The sequence below is a fragment of the Gopherus flavomarginatus genome, chromosome 3 (genome assembly GCF_025201925.1).
Source record: "Gopherus flavomarginatus isolate rGopFla2 chromosome 3, rGopFla2.mat.asm, whole genome shotgun sequence".
NCBI lineage: Eukaryota > Metazoa > Chordata > Testudines > Testudinidae > Gopherus > Gopherus flavomarginatus.
In genome coordinates, this window is record NC_066619.1 from 25,408,248 (window position 1) to 25,429,317 (window position 21,070).

At 46.4% G+C, this 21,070-nt stretch overlaps 1 protein-coding gene across 5 annotated transcripts in view; it reads left to right on the forward strand.

The window, feature by feature from the left end:
• The window catches only part of RAI14 (retinoic acid induced 14), a 148,622-nt gene that overhangs the window by 108,212 nt on the left and 19,340 nt on the right, over positions 1-21,070 (forward strand). For all 5 annotated transcript variants that reach the window (XM_050943774.1, XM_050943773.1, XM_050943777.1 and 2 more), the window contains 4 exons: positions 6,879-6,967; positions 9,007-9,071; positions 11,056-11,113; positions 12,006-12,076. In XM_050943774.1, the coding sequence (XP_050799731.1) occupies positions 6,879-6,967; positions 9,007-9,071; positions 11,056-11,113; positions 12,006-12,076 (283 nt within the window). The remainder of the gene's footprint in view (positions 1-6,878; positions 6,968-9,006; positions 9,072-11,055; positions 11,114-12,005; positions 12,077-21,070) is intronic.

The following is a 21,070-nucleotide window of genomic DNA, read 5'->3' on the forward strand; positions in this document are numbered from 1 at the left end:
CCTGTTTTCTTGTGTTGGGGTGCCCTCCGGTGTTTATCTTCTGAACTGCAGGTTCTCTGTTGCCTCCTGAAGTCTGCCTAGCAACAGTGCTTTTTTCCCTTTCTCTCTCTAGCTAATGTTCAATGAAGGGAAACCAGAAAAACCACTTTATTCGCATGCATATAAGTGCCGGTACTTGCCTCCTAATGGGAGGGCTATTGCATGACAAAAGACCCTTAACATGCAAGCCACAAACTGCGAGAGAGAGCAGAAAAAAAAATTCTCTCTGGTTCCCTTTTAAAACCAACTGCTTCTCTCTGCTAAAAAGCCCTTAGCAGAGAAAAGAAAAATATAATATTTCTACTGGCTTCTGGATTCTGTCTATCTCCCACCAGCTGCCACTCATGTAATAACCTTCGTCCCAGATTTGGACCTTAGCGTCCAAAATATGGGGGTTAGCATGAAAACCTCCAAGCTTAGTTACCAGCTTGGACCTGGTACCTGCTGCCACCACCCAAAAAATTAGAGTGTTTTGGGGCACTCTGGTCCCTCTGAAAAACCTTCCCTGGGGACCCCAAGACCCAAATCCCTTGAGTCTCACAACAAAGGGAAATAATCCTTTTTCCCTTCCCCCCTCCAGGTGCTCCTGGAGAGATACACAGACACAAGCTCTGTGAATCCAAACAGAGTGAATCTCCCTCTCTGTTCCCAATCCTGGAAACAAAAAGTACTTTCCTATTCCCCCAGAGGGAATGCAAAGTCAGGCTAGCAATCCAACACACAAATCTCCCCTTGATTTCTTCCTCCCACCAATTCCCTGGTGAGTACAGACTCAATTTCCCTGAAGTAAAGAAAAACTCCAACAGGTCTTAAAAGAAAGCTTTATATAAAAAGAAAGAAAAATAAGTACAAATGTTCTCTCTGTATTAGATGATACAACACAGGGTCAATTGCTTAAAAAAATATTGAATAAACAGCCTTATTCAAAAAGAATACAAATCAAAGCACTCCAGCACTTATATTCATGCAAATACCAAAGAAAAGAAACCATATAACTTACTATCTGATCTCTTTGTCCTTACACTTGGAAACAGAAGACTAGAAAATAGAACTACTTCTCCAAAGCTCAGAGAAAGCAGGCAGCCAGAAAACAAAGACCTTAGACACTCAATTCCCTCCACCCAAAGTTGAAAAAATCCGGTTTCCTAATTGGTCCTCTGGTCAGGTGCTTCAGGTGAAAGAGACATTAACCCTTAGCTATCTGTTTATGACAGGCCCCCCCACTACAGAAGGGATGTGAACAAATTGGAGAGTCCAGCGAAGGGCAACGAAAATGATCAGGGGGCTGGGGCACATGCCTTATGAGGAGAGGCTGAGGGAACTGGGCTTGTTTATTCTGAAGAAGAGAAGAGTGAGGGGGAATTTTATAGCAGCCTTCAACTACCTGAAGAGGAGTTCCAAAGAGGAAGAAGCTCAGCTGTTCTCAATGGTGGCAGATGACAGAACAAGGAGTAATGGTCTCAAGTTGCAGTGGGGGAGGTCTAGGTTAGATATTAGGAAACACTATTTCACCAGGAGGGTGGTGAAGCACTGGAATGGGTTACCTAGGGAGGTGGTGGAATCTCCTTCCTTAGAGGTTTTTAAGGCCCGGCTTGACAAAGCCCTGGCTGGGATAATTTAGTTCGGGGTCAGCAACCTTTCAGAAGTGGTGTGCCGAGTCTTCATTTATTCACTCTAATTTAAGGTTTTGTGTGCCAGTAATACATTTGAACATTTTTAGAAAGTCTCTTTCTGTAAGTCTATAATATATAACTAAACTATTGTATGTAAAGTAAATAAGATTTTTAAAATGTTTAAGAAGCTTCATTTAAAATTAAATTAAAATGCAGAGTCCCCTGGACTGGTAGCCAGGACTCAGGCAGTGAGAGTGCCACTGAAAATCAGCTCAAGTGCCACCTTTGGCACACGTGCCATAGTTGCCTACCCCTGATTCAGTTGGTGTTGGTTCTGCTTTGAGCAAGGGGTTGGACTAGATGACCTCCTGAGGTCTCTTCCAACCTAATCCTCTATGGTTCTAGGAAAAGTATCCACTGTTCAGAAAAGCCTGTAATTTTCATTTTAAACCAGAGTATATTGCTGAGCCAGCAGAATTATTTCTTTTGGGCAGAATTATTGACTTGGCTTGCCTCAGTTGGACGATGTCAGGAGTCTCTATCCATCCTCAGTCAAATAAGATTGAACTCACTGGTCACTATCTCCGTCAATATTAAGTTAAAGCTCCTCGTCCTCTCCTCTTATGGTACTGACCAGATGTGCCCCACCCCCTTACATTTTTGCTTTGATTACATCCTGTGGCCTCTGTATGCTTTTCTGTATTTTATTTTTTCCTTACGTAGTCTGCTTCATGTAGTCTTTCACACAGCCCCATAGGCTTACAGTAGGCTTTCACCACATATGTCCACTCTTCTTTATAAATTCCATTTAATTTTTTTGCATAGTCTTCCTATGACCTTCCCAATAACACCTCTGCATCTTCTTGCACCCGAGCTATGCCGTACCTCAGTCGTCACATGTTGACTGTAAGCTGGACTTGCCAGAGGTCATGGCCTAAACGTTCAAAAGTGACTATTGGCAGCCCTGATCGTTAGGAGTCCAAGCTGAGATACCTTGAAAGACTTCCAGAGGATGAGTGCTCAGCATTTTGTGAAAATCTGGCCCAATCAAAGTGTCTCAAGTTACATACCCAAACACTAAAGCAAAATCATTAGTTACACGTGAAAATCTAGGCCCTAGCTTTTTGGACACAATCTGTAACATACTACATAAATAATAAGATTGTAAAATCTCCACCTGAAATTTAAAAAGCAGTTCTAGATCTGGACACATCTGGAGAAACTGCCCTCTTGCTTGAGGTTCTTAAAGGGATCGGTAAGTATACAAAGCCACACTGACCTCTTCAGTGAGGAATGAAAAATTGTAGCTAATTCAGGAACTTCGTTTCCTTGCGACTTTTGGGTCCTTTTTTTATTTATAGTTTAAATGTTATTCTTTGCTGAAAACCTGCATGTGTTCGCCATATAATGCCACAGAATGTAGCAATATTAAAAAATTATCCTATGGGAATTTCTTTTGGCACTTCAGATTTAAAGTATCTGAAAACTTCAGTGTAGATAAAGATACCAGAGTTCCCATATGGAGGAGTGCTGTGATCAGAGTGAATACCCAAAGTATTTTCCCACAAATATTTGTTTGAATAATTGAATTTGCTTTGCCTGTGTTTGACTCCTTCATCAATTCCCACTAGTATTTCAGCAAATAAGTTTGCAAGCAGGAATGCTTTTGGAAAGCATAAAATTTTCTCAACTATTAGAATATTCCCAGTGCAAACTTAGAACATGTAAATATGAAGATTTGCACCAGAAACCTGGATGATGGCTCAAATTTCAAAATATTAATTATGTCAGCCAACTACAAACTAAGAATTACTTATAGGCCATCAGCAAATATTTTCAAATAACTATAATCATAAAGAAACATAAGCTGCTGACAGATAACTAACAAACAGGTAAAACCAAATTATTCACTATGCATTATTCTCTCAGCTTTGATAATATTCACTTCATATCCTTTGGCTTTTTTCTTACACATGCAGATTATTTGTGCACATTGTTCCCTCTACCCTTCTCAATTTTTTTGGAATGATTTTTCCATAAGTTTGATACATCTTCCCTGAAACTTACAAAATGAGAAGACTTCTCGATTCATTTACTGTATGCAAGGTCCTTGGTATTCATGTTGAGTGATGGCATGTGGAGGTGTGCTGTGTAAGTCATTTGCACCAGTGAAGTGTTGCTTTAGACACCTGAGTGCATTCTGCAGCCTGAAAGGGATTGGTTTCCCCTCTTCCCCCCCCCCCCCTTACTGATTCTTTCTCTGCAGTCTGTTTTTATCTAAATGCAACAAAACTTTTTGTTATGGCACTTGGGTATTTTTGTTATATTTGGCACAGCCCCCTATGCAAACAGAATCTGGCTGTAAATCATAATGTCACTGATTTAGCCAAGTTATTACTGTGCAAGTGTTTATGATTCTGACAAATAGTGTCCAAATGTAAACATGCCGTGTGTTCTTCACGCATTTTCTAATCTTGGGTAGCTCTGATCTAATTGTATATCTACTCAAATATGTTTGATTCTGATTCAATATTGAAGAAATGTTGTACTAGCTAAATTAGAGGTGTTGGATTGTTATCAGTTTAGTCACTTCCCTCACCCAATAATTTTTCCCGGAACATTGAGAAATATTTTCTTCTAGAAAAATCTTGTTTATAAGATTCTGTTTATTGGTTACTTAGTACATAAGTCTTGTTTGTGATTTTAATATATAAATATATATCACCCTCCAGCCAGACATTCTTCTGATGTTCTTTAGTATATTTTCAGAAAGGCTTTAAGTGTTTAGTTTGTTATTTATGGCAGCGTTGGGCACCATGATGAATGTGCAGGATATTTCTGTGTATCCCAAGAACAGTTTAAAGCCACAGCAGTGCACTCCAAGCTTCTGCTGCAGTGATCAGAAGTGCTGGTCTGATGAGGTGATCTAGGACTCAGTTCTGCAAGCTGCTGAGCTCTCTGAGCCTACGTTTAAGTGTTCTGCTAAAGCCATCAGCACTCTTGGTTTTTGGTCCTTTCATCTCTGTTGAGAATTGGTTTTTTTAGGCTGCAAATTAGTTCCAATTAGGATTTATTTTTGTCTGGTTTTGTGGGTACTTTCCCCCATCAAGAATATATTGTATATGTTATGCTGGTGCCCATAGAGCAGGGGTTCTCAAACTGGGGGTCGCAAGGTTATTACATGGAGGGGCTGTGAGCTGTCAGCCTCCACCCCAAACCCCGCTTTGCCTCCAGCATTTACAATGGTGTTTAAATATATAAAAATGTAGTTTTAATTTATAAGGGAGGGGTCGCACTCAGAGGCTTGCTATGTGAAAGGGGTCAGCATACAAAAGTGTGAGAACCACTGTCATAGACCCTAATCTGGGACTGGGTGAGGACACACTGAGCTAGGTGCTGTAAAAGTGGATGGGTAGGGTACTGTGGCCTGCCTTGTGCAGGAGGTCAGACTAGATGATCATGCTGGTCCCTTCTGACATATGAGTCTGAGTCTACACACGTGAAGGGAAAAGGTCCTGCCTGAAGGAACTTGTGAGAGATGCTTATGATGAGAGACCAATGATGAGAGGACAGTGAAGTGATTGAGTTTATTAGTAGCAATCAGAGCACTCAAGCTACAGAATAAAGACAGGACCACCAACGTAGGTCAGAGCCATGGGTTAAGGAAAGAAGAGTTGGTAAATGAGCACTGAATTTAACCACAGTCAAAACCGTACCATAAACCACTTCCAGTCTAGAGCCAATTGTTGCCCTTCATTAACTTCTCAGTAGAACCTTTTATACTATATGTACATACCCTTAGTCTGCACAGCTATGGCACATGCAGTTTAGTGGAGTATAGTGTTGCTGTTCAGATGTCCTCTGCCAGAAACATCTGTAGAATTGTTGTCACTTATCTCATATTTCCTTTATTATTTGTATTACTGTGGTACTTGGGAGTCCTAGTTCTCGACCAGGATCCCATGGGGCTCTGTACCGATCTTGTTTAGTGGGCTGATGCCCATTTGGAAACACCTCTTTGATGTTGGCTTCCTTTAAATATTAAAACCTACCATTCAAAATGTAAACTCTTAAATACAGTAGTTGATGTTTGGGGAATGGAAGGAGAGATGATGATGATGATGTTAAATTGCCTTTTTGATCTTGAAAAATCTATTGTTTTCATCAGATGAGGTCGTAGTATTGATAGCAATCAATCTTTTAGAAGACCCTACCAAAAAGCTACTTACTATTGGAGTTTTGGTTTCTTTACAATTGCTAGCATGTGTGCTAAGCTGCCTCCATTTCTCTCACTTGTAGTGGTTTGAGATTAGTTTGAACTGCCTTTGTTCTTTGGATTTGGGTTTTGCACCACAACTTGCGGTCCTGAGAAATGTACACAGCTATCTGAAAGCAAATTGCTGTCCAAATTATTCATCAACTTGGTATGCAGAGTCATTTTCTAGTAAAATCACTCAGAATACTGTGTCTCATATGAATCATCTTTGTAGTCAAATTGCACATGCTGTACATAAACTCTTCCAGTTTTCAAAAGCCCCATCTCTCCCCCTCTGCTGCCCATCTGGCATACCTCAGTAAAACCACATGGCTGCCTGTTCATAGGACACAGTCTGTAAATCCTGAAACACCAAAGATGTTGTGTGAAATGGTTGGATAGAATACAACTGCTGCTGTCTGTAGTTAAGTCTTTAGCCATTACTTCTGTTGAATGGGTCTCTAGTGGCTGTCAACTTCCACAACTTCCTGCTTTGCCAACAAGCAGGATAATGCATGGTGAAAAGCAAACCCCAAAATTAGAGTATGTTTATAGCACAGTCTCACAACTCTCCAATGTCTGTGATCTCTTGGTAACTTATTGAGGGTAGATGAACAGTACAAGTGTATTATTTGCTTCAGCTTGAGGACCAGTCCAGGCGTCACTGACTTGAGTTGGAGTCTTTCCACTGAATTCAATGGGGCCAGGATTTGGCTATTAGTTTAGAAGTTGGATAGGAACTGATGTGTGTAATGTACTTGGTAATAAGAAATTATCCTGAGCAGAAGTATGAACGTGGAAGGAAAACACTTTTAGCCATCACACATTCATTATTCACTTTGAGAACAATATACCTGGGGAATATTTGGAGGGGTTGAGGGATGCAAAATGGAAAAGCTGAATGGTTGGCTTACTAATGCTAATGGAAAAGAGATGTTAATAAAATCAGCTGAGTGTAAATTGTCTTTCAGTTTTCACCTGGCTGCTGCTAAAGGACATGCTGAGTGCCTCAGAATTATGATGACTCATGGTGTGGATGTGACGGCACAGGATGGTACAGGTACATAACTCTGAGCCTTTGCTACATGTTTTATATAGGACAAGATGTAGACTTAGTCTGCACTACAAAATTATGTCGGAAAGGAGCATGAAAAAAATCACCGCCCCAGCTAACATAGCGATGCTAGCAAAAACCCCAGTGTAGGCACAGCTATGCTGATAGTGCTTCAGCTGCATAGCTAAAATCATTCAAAGAATTGCTGTAGCTGCACCAGCAGAACTCCATCTGTTGACATAGCTGCTTAAGCTATGCCGAAAAAGGCTCTGCAGCATAGACAAGACCAAAGTCGTGTTTTCAGAATGAGAAGTCAGACATCTGTAAACAACATGTCATGTGAAATTATGCAGCTACATTGATTGTGAAAACTGGGTGACTGCTTGAACAGCTTGTATTTGTTAGGTACTTTGTTGCTCATTTGCATGAATCTTTTAGCTGTTTGATAAAGCAATTGCAGTATTATGCATGCAGATATAAACATACACACTGTTGATGCCTTAACTCATACCTCCAGTCTTGAAAATTTCAACCTCAGGGTTATAAAATTAAGCATGATAGTGGACTCAAGGCTGCAAAATGATTGATGGTTCTCCAACATAAAACTTGTTTTGTTAATTTCATATCTTCAGGACTCTGCCTAGTTTAGATAAAGATTTTTAGGCTTCACTTTTATGTGTATCCAGACTATTAACCCCATTAACTGTACTGGAATTGCAGCAGGGCATTTCCTGAGGATTGATGGCTGACTGGTAGGAGCTGATTGCCCAAAGCAGAGCTCAGAGCTATTTACCTTGAAGTGTTTCAGTTCTCAAGAAAATCCCTGTGCCCTTTTATCATTAACACTTTAAAGAGAAAATGGGGGAAAACTGGCAGAGTTTTTAATAGACTATGGTGTTACGGTTTGGGTATCTACGGAATGAATACTCTGTACGTTAACCAGCCAGTCTGGTTTGCCTGAATGTCCCGTCAATACTCCATCTTTCACAATAATAGGCATTAAACATTGGGTCGACTAGATCCATTTCTGACTAAAACACCTACGTGATGGGTTAGTTTTCTTGCACACAGCAGAATACTTATCAAATGTGAGAGGTGCTCTGTGATTTTGGAGGAAGAATTCAAATTACACATGCAAAACTGGAAGAGTGCTTAACTTTGAAACTATGGGTGCACCAGGTATAAAATTGGACCCAAACTTTGTCACTAGATGATCCTGTTTCAGGACTGATTAATCCATTCATCATTTTGAATGGTGAGCAGCTATTCTCTTCTGAGCTTCAAACTGATGCTTGTTTCAGTTGAAGAAACTTTGCTTTGGTAATCCGCCTGTCTCATCCTCTGTGCACTGCCACTGACCACATAAACAATGGCTCCAGAATATCAGTATTAGAGTACTGTTTCTTGACTGCTTCTTTCTCTTCTTCATATTTGGTATACTCTATCTCTTTTCTTTCTGACTTCCCTGTTTCTTCCAGGGCTATATGCATAACAGCTGATGAAATATTGCAGTCTTTAGTCTTGTTTCTATGAACAGTATTGCATTGTTAGCCAGATAGTATTGAGAACTCGCAAATTGATAAAACAGGCACAGAAGGAGTCTGCAGAGTGTATGTCCCTGGTGAGTGTCACTGGTCACCCTCTCTGCCTTGATCGGCAGAGGATACAAGTCCATTAAAGCCCCAGCTAGAGGGTCCTGGGTTTTTAGCTCAAGATGTAGCAGCTCCTGCTTTTAGCTCTGGATATCCCTGGCTCAGTCCCAAGATGACAGCAGTCTCAAAAGCACTTGCTGAACATATCTGTGCAGCAATTCTGGAGCGATCTGAGGGAGGCTGCATGGCTATAAAAGAAGGAATTACTTGTTTTCTGTAAATGCACCCAAATACTACGATCTAGGTAGGATATTTTAATATGCCCGTCTCTGTTGTGGTATTTAGGCTATGGTGAGCACAATACTGCTTTTTAAAGAAACAGTACATAATCTCACTTTTGGTGTGCAGTTCATAATTATTAATATTTAATTTGCTTTGTTTGTATTAATTTAGGGCACACTGCTTTACATCTTGCAGCAAAGAACAGCCACCTTGATTGCATCAAGAGGCTTCTCCAGGTAAAGTAAAACGAAACTGAGTTTTAGATCACTAACATATGTTCACAAGCTCTCCTGGTCCTCTGCCAAATGCGAATCTTTTAGATTGACCACTTGTTCCCCATAATCATCTGCACCAGAATCTTGCGTTCTTGATATCCCTCAGCTTTAGGGCCCTTCTTCCTTGGTCTTCACCTCCTTTCTAAATCCTGAAGGATAGCATGATATCCTCACTGAGGTCTTTGGCTTTGGAACTTGCTTCTCCCACCCCCAAACCCATTAGCCTGACAGTCTCCAGGATGGATTCCATGCGAATTGCAAGGTCTACCTAATTTCCTGCTCTTTCCCTAAGGTAGCAAGTAAAGAGGATTGCAAGTGAGGGACTCAATCTGACTGGCACAGCCCTGCTTGCCCAGGATGATGGTGGAATGTAAAGAAGTGAAAACAGATTTGCAGTGTAGGAAGTGACTGTAGTCATGACACTTTGCCTCTGCTCCTGTCCCTTGAGCAAATGTTTAGAGTGTGCCATGGATTAGGGGTTAGTGGGATGGACCTTGCAGTGTCAGAGGCATCGAGGGAAGATGGAGGAGAGAGAAGCCAAGGTAGCCTCCGGCTGAGCCAGCAGAGGAGAGAGTGGGGAGTTGGGAATTAAGAGTGGTGTAGACGGGATCTGCAGATGGGGGCAAGTAGGTGATGAAGGAGACAAGGTGATAGTTGGAAAGAGAGAATTTGGATATTGAGAGATGGGACCCAATGGTTAATGACAGTTCTAACAGTACCAGTGATAGCATTGACAGTGACATCCAGCTGTCGCTGGTCATACTGCATGCAGTAATAGGTTAATTCAACTACCGATAGTGGTTGGATGTGGGTGGGTGAGTATTAAAGTACCTATTCCCTCGCTCAGCAGCTACAGCAGCTCACTGCTTTGTTGGTTAAGAATTCTGTATCTCTTTGTAAACAATTAGAAACTGGTATGGTGTGGTGTTACAAATGCAAAAAAATAGTTTGTTCATGTTGTGATCACACTCCTGTTTCTTTGCGAACTTGCTTTATGTGATGTAAGCTGTTACAAATGTAAGGAATGCATAAGATCAACAGGTGTCTTTGAAGTTGAATTCAAGAAGACTAGATATACATCTTAAATTTTAAATGTGTTGGTTTCCTTTATTGAAGCTGGTAATATATTTGCAGCTGAGCCCACTTACTCAGCATTTTTGCTAAAGTTTATAGATGTGCTGTGTTTAAAAGCCTGAAGCTAATATTTTTCATTTTAAAACCAGTTCTTTTAAAAATACCACTGTAATCTAATGCATAATACTAAAGTTTTATGCACTGAAAAATGCCATGTTAAAGGTCTGTAAGATTTATTACTTTAACTAGGTATGATGGTAAAAGTGTTAAAGGAAAGCCAGGATTTTAAAATTATTCAATGATGGCTGTTGGCTTTTTGAAAAATCCTCATAAAGATAGATTATAATTGTATTTATTATCTTAATAGTCACTTCATTTAAGATAAAGAAAATGTATGATTCATTTTAGGTAACAAAGACTGTAAATAATGTGGCCAAACTGCATTATCAAATGGGTTTGTTTGGTTTTTTAAATAAAATTTGGAGGTAGGGATTTTTTGAGTACTCTTTACCCAAGACAGCCAGATATAGACTGTACTGAATGGATAGTTTCCTTTATTCTGCAACTTTTGTTCTTCATCACTGACTAGGAAGGTCACGGGATCATGTCTTCCTCCCAAGAGTGTTGTCTTCCATAACTCCAGTGTATGTGTTTCAGCAAGTGGGATGCATGCTAAAGTAGTTAAGATTTATTGAGAGGAAAACTATCCCTTCTAATGACTAACCCAATGTTTATTGGTTTTTATGGACTGGGACATCTGTGGTAGTTCACAAAGCTGGTTGTCCCAAGAGGTCATCTCTCTGCACTTGCAGCAAACAAATGCTTTGTGGTGTTATAATTCTCTCTAAGCATTTTCTTTTTCTTTCTACAGTCTAAATGCCCAGCAGACAGCACTGACAACTCTGGGAAAACAGCTTTACATTATGCGGGTAACTTTTCTATTGAAAACTTGTTATCCACTCTCTCATTCTGGCATTTACACAATCCTGGACAATCTCCTTTATACTAGAGCTTGATAAATGCTAATCACATAGATCCAGTAGCTCCTCATGTGATTTTCGTGCTATGACTGGAAAAGTAGTCAGCACAACAGTACAATGCATTAAAGTAGGCTCTGCTTCTGTATCCTCATTGAATTACATTTCCTTCACTTTTATTTTCATTTTTCTCGTTTATAGCTTCTCGGCATTGTTTCAGTGTTTCTGCTTTCTTTTTTTTTTTTTTCCTTTTTTAAAGTTTCAACGAACTCCCTGCGTAAATCAATGACATCTCAGTTTTACTGATTGTAGGGACTTATGTCCAGATGGCCAGTAGACTTCAGTGTTGCTACACTTCAAACAAGTGAATCAAACATATTGCTTTTAAAATGATGTACAGTTAACAGGTATACATTAAAGTGCCGAGAAAGAAGCTGCTGTAATGTATTACTGGTCAAGTTGTTCAGGTTTTTGGGCAGTAGACTATCCTCTTATGCTACTTTGGGCCTTGATTACTAGTTTATTTTAAAATATAACTTGCTTTTCACAATTCATGCTCTTTGTTTTCTGCCTACCCTCCTTCTGCATGGACAGTAAAAAGAGATGAATCAATTTGGTTAGTTTTCTCACATAATGCAGCAGTCTTTGGTTTGCAAGCAGGCAGGGAAATGTCTAAATCTGCAAATGCCCTTTCTGTGGATTTTTTTTTAAGAGAACTTCTAATATTTTTCACTGTGAATGTTTGAGTTGAACTCTTCGATGCTCCCACCATTATGCATGGGCAGTGCAGAGACAATAGACTTTAAAAATGGATTTAATTGACTTGTATTCTTTTTTTTTCCAGCTTCATGTGGCTGCCTTCAAGTAGTTCAACTTTTGTGTGAGCACAAATGCCCAATTAATGTCAAAGATTTGGTATGTATCTCACTGAACACTTTAAAATGGTTTTCCATCTTTCAATCTGGCAAACTTCTGTTACAGCAGTTTCTAAGCAATGCATTTTCTAATTTATCTTATTTCCGTTGGGGGGAAGTTGCCTTTACACCTGACCTTCTGGTGGACACCTGAAAGAGAAGTGCTTCACCATCTAATGCAAAAAAAAAAGATCAAACTTGCAGCTCATGAAACTGAGGGATTAGTGCTAGTGGCCAGAAACAGGCATATGGCCTTGATCCAAAGCCCGCTGGAATCTGTTGGAGTTTTTCCGTTAACTCAGGTTGGCTGTGGTTGAGACACATTGTGTGGACAAGTCCTGACCAGTAAGTCTCTTCCTTCCACTAACCTTATTACTTACTAGTTGTATTACCATAGCACCTAGGATCCCTAATCGTGGGCCAGGATCTTGTTGTGTTACACACTGTACAAACACCGAGGAAAAAGATAGTTCCTGCCCCCAAAGAGTTTGTAATCTAAGGCCTTGACTACACTGGCGTGAAAAAACACGCGTATGAAAAAACACCCTCTGAGCGCTGCAAGATACAGCGCTGTAAATCCTCAGTGTAATCAGTGCCGCAGCGCTGGGAGCGCGGCTCCCAGCGCTGCAAGCTACACTCGTAGAGGATGTGGAGTACGTGCAGCGCTGGGCTGGCGCTCCGACCACACTCACACTTCAAAGCAAGTGTAGCCATACCCTAAGTGTAAGACAAGAGATGGATACAGACAGGTTGACAGAGGAATACAAGGAAACAATGAGACAGTATTGGTCAGCCTAATTGGCAGTGGTGTCAGCATGCCAACAGCCTAACTATTGTGAAGCTTTTTATAGGTTTCACAGCTGATTAAAAGCTTGGTGCCTAATTCATTGTACTAATTAGCCTGTCAAGAGAGAGTTGCTAGAAAACAGCTAAAGACTACCCTATCTCCACTGTAGAAGAAAATGAAAATTCTCTCTTCTTTTATAGAGAAAAGCTATCAAATGAGTGCCAGGTGTCAGCCCTTCTTATTTTCCCCATTTGTAAGGCAAAGGTGTGTCAAAGTTAGACTCAGGACTCAAAGTTTGTCAGACCACTCTGTTTTATTAGCACAGCGCTCTGCTAATAACACCCAGATAATGTGAGCCCCATGCAAGACACAAACTATCTTATTTATAAGATAAAAGGGCGAGCACTTAACAAGATAACAAAGGAAGCAGAATCTGATAAGTTTACCTGAGCTAGGCATGCATATCTTATTTCCTTACTAACTGTTACCGATCTTCTGTTAATGCTAAATCCCAAAGCCAAACAGCACTAATTACCTGTGTCTTGCAGAAAGGTCTGTCAGTTTTGCAACTTTGAATTACAGAGTCAAATGAATTTTTAGTGGCATTAAAAACAAAAACGAAACCAATTTATCTCGTACCTAGAAAACATGAGTTTTACAAACCAGATGTATTGGTTTAGATTCTTAGAACTTTACGTATTTTCAATTTCACCATTTTAAGTATTGTTCCAGGGGTTCATGCCTGCACTTACTGCTTTTCTTACTCTGACACTATGCCTTTAGGGCTTTCAACCTGTTTTTCAGTTTCTTTATTTGTTGCTTGCCTGCTTGTCTGGGCCTGATCCTGCTTTTTTCCAATGAACCATTTTTGTGAGTGATATTGTGGCCACTTCACAATTTTGAAAGAAATGTTCAAGGAAAGGGACCAGGAAGGGTGGGGGCTAGTTGAGGAGCCCCCCCCCCCCGCGCTGAATTGGTAGTGGAACACTAAAAAATCAGTTTTTGAGGCGGACAACAAAGGGGAACAAAAGAAGGGGCTTTTTGTCCTTTTTACAATGAGATGGGAGTATGAAGGGGGTTGGGATCAATCCGGGGTTTGGAGAACGGGGTAAAGGGGAGCGCTCGGTCTGGTGGTGGGAGAGGAGGCTTTTAATAAAGCTTTTAACTTATTATTTGAATAATTTGAGAGAGGCGAGTTTTGATTTTGTCCACCTACGATTTGCCTCTTCCCACCACTGCATGAAACAATTAACCTCTCCTTTAGCCAATTTCGTTTTAGGTTGGCCAAGTTTGTCCTTTAAGACGTCCGCTCGGTCTTTGTTCCAAGATTTTAACAGTGGCCACTGAGTTTTGGGATCCCCCTGAGTTAACCTAGACCATTTTTCCAGAAATTTATGGGAGTCTGGACCCTTTTTACAGGAGTCCGGACCCATCCTAAATACATAAAATGAGCCGGCGTTCGTTTAGAGAACTGTCCCGACTTAGACATCTGGTTACCCATACAGGAGGACTTCACACACCGATCACACAAGAAGGAAATTTGGGTTCGTCAAAGCGATGCCCAGTGCAACACACAAAAGTAGCCCACAGGCTACTGCCTCAATTGCCCTTGCTTTCACACCAGGGGTTTTACCCAAAGTGTGGTGCTGCTGCGATTGTGCAGATTCCACTCACTCAGACCGTGGGGACAGGAACCCCTTGGTCGACCAATCCCTGGACGGAGACAGCACCCAGACTCAAACACTACACAAGAGGACGGATAGATACAGAGACAGGACAGTCCTCAGTCCGGACAAAACACAGAAATAATTACCTGACCAGATTCCTGATGTCAGATCCCGGGATCCCTACCAGAACAGAGTGGGAACCAACAGGTTCGATGGCATAGACTTCACTGTGGTTGTGCGCCTTTCCGTTCCAGTGGAGGACCGCTCGGGCCAAATGCCCAGGTGCCGGCTGCCACGGTCATCCTACAAAAACGGTCAGGGATCACACAGCCCCAGTGAAGACGGTTGCCATCTCAGTGGAACCTCCAAATTGTCAAAGTTAGACTCAGGACTCAAAGTTTGTGAGACCACTCTGTTCTTCTTCGAGTGATTGCTCACATCCATTCCAGTTAGATGTGTGCGCCGCGCGTGCACGCTCGTCGGAAACTTTTTTTACCCTAGCAACTCTAGTGGGCCGGCAGGTCGCCCCCTAGAGTGGCGCTGCCATGGCACCCGATATATACCCCTGCCGGCCCACCCGCTCCTCAGTTCCTTCTTACCGCCGTGTCGGTCGTTGGAACTGTGGAGCGCGGCATTGCTGTCCTCCACGTCCCTAGCTCTCCTTGTTCTTCCGTTGTTAGTTAGTGGTTAAGTATAGTTAGTTATATAGTTTATAGTGTAAAGAATATTGTACATAGTTGTTAGCCGGTTTGGGCCGTAGCCCTTCCCGGCACCGGGCTCATGCCTGGTTCGCCGGGCTTTAAGCAATGTGCGGCCTGTAAGAAGCCTATGCCGACCAGCGACCCTCACGACGCTTGTCTAAAGTGCCTGGGGGAATCGCACAGGTCGGACAAGTGCCGCATTTGCAAGGCTTTTAAGCCCAGAACAAAGAAGGAGAGAGACCAGAGACTTAGGACTCTCCTAATGGAAGCGGCACTTGACCCAGCAGCTTCGCAGACCGTGATCTCTACACCGGCACCGGATCGCACCGGCACCGGAAAGACTCCCCGGCACCGACCTTCCCCGGCACCGGGTGCAGAAACAAGACCATCGAAGTCTGCAACTCCAGCCAGGCAGACTCGAGTGGAGCGCCCGGCATCGACATCTGCCGCGGCGCTACCGGCACCGTCGACTCCGGGCCCGGTGGGTCCGTCGAGTCCGGTCCCACCGAGCTCCCCCATAAGATCTGGGGTTGAGCTATTGGTCCCATCCACTCCAGAGACCTTCGCCTCGGCACGGGACCTCATTGCCCTGACTGAGTCAACTCAGCCGCCACCCCCCGGTACCTCCGGTGCGGGTAGCGTCCAGGGGCAAACCCATGATGACGGCGCCGTCTCGGGACTCACGCTCGCGATCGAGGTCCCGACGCCACGGTCGCTCGAGATCCCGCCGCCGCTCGCAGTCCCGGCACCGCTCCCCTCGGCGGTACCGGTCGTACTCGCGGCACCGATCGGCCTCCAGACGGTCACGGTCTGGTTCCAGCCGCCGATACCGACACCGGGACTCTAGGAGCCAGTCTCGCCGTCGTTCAGCGCACCGGTCGACCTCCCAGCACCGAGCTGGTGGCAGGTCCCGGTCCCGGTCGACCTCCCGGCACCGCGTCGGTGGCAGGTCCCGGTCCCGATCCCGGCACCGAAGCAGCGGCCGGTACCGGTCCAGATCCCGGCACCGAGACAGAACCCGGTCCCGATCCCGGCGCCGGTATGACTCCCGGTACCGGTCCCCGGCACCGAGAACATCTTCGGTGCCGGACTGCGGAGACTCTTACCAGCCGCGGTCGGCCCCTCCATGGCCTTCCAGACAGTCGTCGGTGTCATCACAGGCGGACAGCGTATATGCGCTGGGCACCGACAGACAAGCGGCTCTCTTCCAGGACCCTCCACAACAGGACCAGGGTCCGCAGCAGTGGGGGTTCTGGACACCCTGGGTGTACCATCAAGCCCAGGGCCCCCAACAGCTTCCTCCTAGGCCTGCAACGGCAGAGCACAGGGTGCCGGAGGCGTCGTTGTCCCGCCCCCCTCCCTCCCCGGATGGGGAGGAAGGATCGAAGCAACAAGACCCTGGTCTTCCTCCTGAGCCAGAGGCGAGGGCTGAGGCGGACCCCCCGCTGGACACTTTCTTGCCAGGGGTCTCCTCATCCTCCTCTCCTGACGAAGCGGTGGCTGGCACTTCCTCCAATAGCCCTCCTCCGCTAGATCTCAGGGCACATCAGGACCTCCTCAGGCGCGTAGCACAGAATCTGAGCCTGCAAGCCGAGGAGGTCTCTGAGATCGAGGACCCCGTCGTCAGCATCCTCTCCTCCGATGCTCCCACCAGGTCGCCCTCCCCTTCATTAGGACGATCCAGGCCAACGCCAATACAATCTGGCAGTCACCGGCCTCCATCCCCCCTACGGCGAGGGGCGTCGAAAGGAAGTACATGGCCCCCTCCAAGGGCTATGAGTACCTCCACATTCACCTGACACCATGTTCCCTGGTGGTGCAGTCGGTGAACGAGAGGGAGCGTCACGGACAGGAAGCCCCAGCCCCCAAATCCAAGGAGGCCAGGCGTATGGACCTCCTCGGCCGCAAGGTCTATTCGGCTGGGGCCCTTCAGCTCAGGGTTTCCAATCAACAAGCCCTTCTTAGCCGCTACACTTTTAACTCGTGGGTGGCAGCGGACAAGTTTAAAGAGCTGCTGCCACAAGAGGCTCGTCAAGAATTCGCGGCGATTCTTGAGGGCAAGAAGGTTGCACAAACCTCGTTGCAGGCCTCCTTGGACGCTGCAGACTCGGCTGCCCGTACCCTCTCCTCGGGGGTAACGATGCGCCGCATCTCCTGGCTTCAGGTTTCTGGCCTTCCACCGGAGCTCCAATACACCATCCAGGACCTCCCGTTCGAAGGCCAGGGCCTGTTCTCAGAAAAGACAGACCCCAGACTGAAAAGTCTTAAGGACAATCGGGTCATTATGCGCTCCCTTGGGATGCACATGCCTGGGACGCAGCGCAGACCCTTCTGGCCGCAACAACAGCAGCAGCGTCGGCCATACCCCCAGTTCCGCCAGCGGCAGGACCTTAATAGGCGCCGCGGCAGGAATGGAAGGCGCAGACAGTCGGGGAACCAAGTGGGGCAGAATCAAAGCTCCTCCAAGCCCCCGCCTGGGCCCAAACCTTCGTTTTGAAGGTGCGCCCGAGGGCGCAGTACCAGTTTCCCCCACGGATCCTTCCCCCCCGTTTTCCAACCGCCTTTCGTTTTTCCTCCAGGCGTGGACCCAAATAACATCCGATCGCTGGGTCTTACGCACGGTGCAGACGGGATACCGCATGCAGTTTGTATCATTTCCTCCCTCCCGCCCCCCTTCCTCGTCCCTCTTCAGGGACCCCTCTCACGAGCAATTCCTTCGGCAGGAGGTACAGACGCTCCTCAACAAAGGAGCTATAGAGGCGGTTCCGGAAAACGAGAAAGGCAAGGGGTTTTATTCCCGCTACTTTCTGATCCCCAAGGCCAAGGGAGGCCTCAGGCCTATCCTCGACCTGCGAGAGCTCAACAAGTACCTAGTGAAGTTGAAGTTCCGCATGGTATCCCTGGGGACCATTATTCCATCCCTGGATCCTGGAGACTGGTATGCCGCCCTCGACATGCAGGACGCTTATTTTCATATTGCCATATGGCCACACCACAGACGATTCCTTCGATTCGTGGTGGGCCGCCTTCACTACCAATGTGCAGTCCTCCCATTTGGCCTTTCTACGGCTCCGAGGGTATTCACAAAATGCATGGCTGTCGTTGTGGCACATCTTCGGCGCAGTCGTATCCACGTGTTCCCTTACCTAGACGATTGGTTAATTCGGGGCACGTCGGAGCTACAGGTTTGCATCCACGTCCGCAGGATCACCGGCCTGTTTGCTACCTTGGGCCTCATGATCAACGTGGACAAGTCCACCCTGCTCCCCTCGCAGAGGGTGGAGTTCATTGGGGCCGTCCTGGACTCCACCGTGGCCAGGGCCCTTCTGCCGTTGCCAAGGTTCCAGGCGTTGTCGGCGATCGTTCAGCGCTTGCGGGCAGCCCCCTTGACATCGATACGGACATGTCTAACCCTGTTAGGCCATATGGCAGCATGCACATTTGTGACCGGATACGCACGGCTCCGCACGAGGCCTCTCCAGTCGTGGCTCATCGCACATTACCGGCCGGCAAGGCAACCACTAGACATGCTGATCACAATCCCCCAGGGGGTGTTGGATTCTCTCAGCTGGTGGCTAGACCAGTCCGTAATGTGTGCGGGGCTCCCATTCCACCCGCCCCAGCCCTCGGTGTCCCTAACGACGGATGCCTCAGATCTCGGCTGGGGGGCCCACCTGGGAACCCTGAGAACACAGGGCCTGTGGTCCCCACAGGAGGTGAAGCTGCACATCAACATGCGGGAGTTGAGAGCGGTCCGCCTTGCTTGTCAAACGTTCTGTCACCAGCTTCAGGGTCGTTGTGTCGCGGTATTTACCGACAACACGACGACCATGTACTATATCAACAAGCAGGGCGGCACCAGATCCTCTCCCCTATGTCACGAGGCGATGCGACTCTGGGACTTTTGTATAGCCCACTCCATTCACCTCACGGCTTCCTTCCTCCCCGAAGTACGGAACACGCTGGCGGACCGCCTGAGCAGATCCTTCCTCTCGCACGAGTGGTCCCTTCGCCCGGACGTCGCCCTCTCGATCTTCCAGAGGTGGGGTTGTCCCCGTGTGGACCTCTTCACGTCCGGGGGGAACAGGAAATGCCAGGCGTTCTGCTCCTTTCAGGGCCGGGAACCCGGGTCTATAGTGGATGCCTTCCTTATTCCGTGGACGACCCACTTGTTCTACGCGTTCCCCCCGTTCCCGCTGGTCCACAGGGTCCTTCTGAAGGTGCGCAGGGACAGGGCCCGCGTGATCATGGTAGCCCCGGCGTGGCCCAGACAGCATTGGTACCCCATGTTGCTGGACCTGGCCATAGCCGAACCAGTTCCCCTGCCCCTTCACTCGGACCTGATCACCCAGGACCACGGAACTCTCTGTCACCCGGACCTCCAGTCGCTGCACCTAGCAGCGTGGCTCCTTCGTGGCTGACCAGTTCTGAGTTGCGCTGCTCCACCCCGGTACGTGAAGTACTCTTAGGCAGCAGGAAGCCTTCCACTAGAGCGACATACTCGGCCAAGTGGAAGCGTTTCTCCTGTTGGTGCGTGGAGAAAGGTCTCCTCCCGATGGAAGTTTCGGTGGCCAATATTTTGGACTATATTTGGTCCCTCAAACAACAGGGCCTGGCGATATCGTCCCTGCGGGTCCACCTGGCGGCTATCTCCACCTTTCACCCGGGTGGGGATGGCCGCTCCGTTTTCTCTCACCCGACGGTGACTAGATTCCTGAAGGGGCTGGAACGTCTATACCCTAACGTCCGACTCCCTGCCCCGACCTGGGATCTTAACTTGGTGTTGTCTCGGCTCATGGGGCCCCCCTTCGAGCCGTTAGCTACTTGCTCCTACTCTATCTTTCTTGGAAGACTGCCTTTCTAGTAGCTATTACCTCAGCTAGACGGGTGTCGGAACTCCGGGGGTAGACCCCCCGTATACAGTCTTCCATAAAGATAAGGTGCAGCTGAGGCCACACCCTGCCTTTCTCCCCAAGGTGGTCTCAGCCTTCCACGTCAACCAAGAGATATTCCTCCCGGTTTTTTTCCCGAAACCTCATTCTTCAGGCAGGGAGCAACAACTCCACTCGCTTGATGTCCGTAGGGCTCTCGCGTTCTATGTGGAGAGGACCAAACCGTTCCGCAAATCCCCCCAGCTTTTCGTGGCAGTAGCGGACCGCATGAAGGGGCTTCCCATTTCCTCGCAGAGGTTATCCTCATGGGTAACATCCTGTATCAGGACCTGCTATGAGCTGGCTCACGTTCCTACGGGCCGTGTGACTGCGCATTCTACCAGGGCGCAGGCGCCGTCGCTGGCTTTCCTCGCCCGTGTGCCCATCCAGGAAATCTGTCGGGCAGCGACCTGGTCATCGGTCCACACCTTTGCTTCCCACTACGCCCTGGTCCAGCAGTCAAGAGAGGACGCGGCCTTCGGATCTGCAGTGCTCCATGCCGCGACTTCTCACTCCGACCCCACCGCCTAGGTATGGCTTGGGATTCACCTAACTGGAATGGATGTGAGCAATCACTCGAAGAAGAAAAGACGGTTACTCACCTTTGTAACTGTTGTTCTTCGAGATGTGTTGCTCACATCCATTCCTTCCCCACTGTCGGAGTAGCCGGCAAGAAGGAACTGAGGAGCGGGTGGGCCGGCAGGGGTATATATCGGGTGCCATGGCGGCGCCACTCTAGGGGGCGACCTGCCGGCCCACTGGAGTTGCTAGGGTAAAAAGTTTCCGACCGTGCACGCGCGGCGTGCACACCTAACTGGAATGGATGTGAGCAACACATCTCGAAGAACAACAGTTACAAAGGTGAGTAACCGTCTTTTTTATTAGCATAGCGCTCTGCTAATAACATCC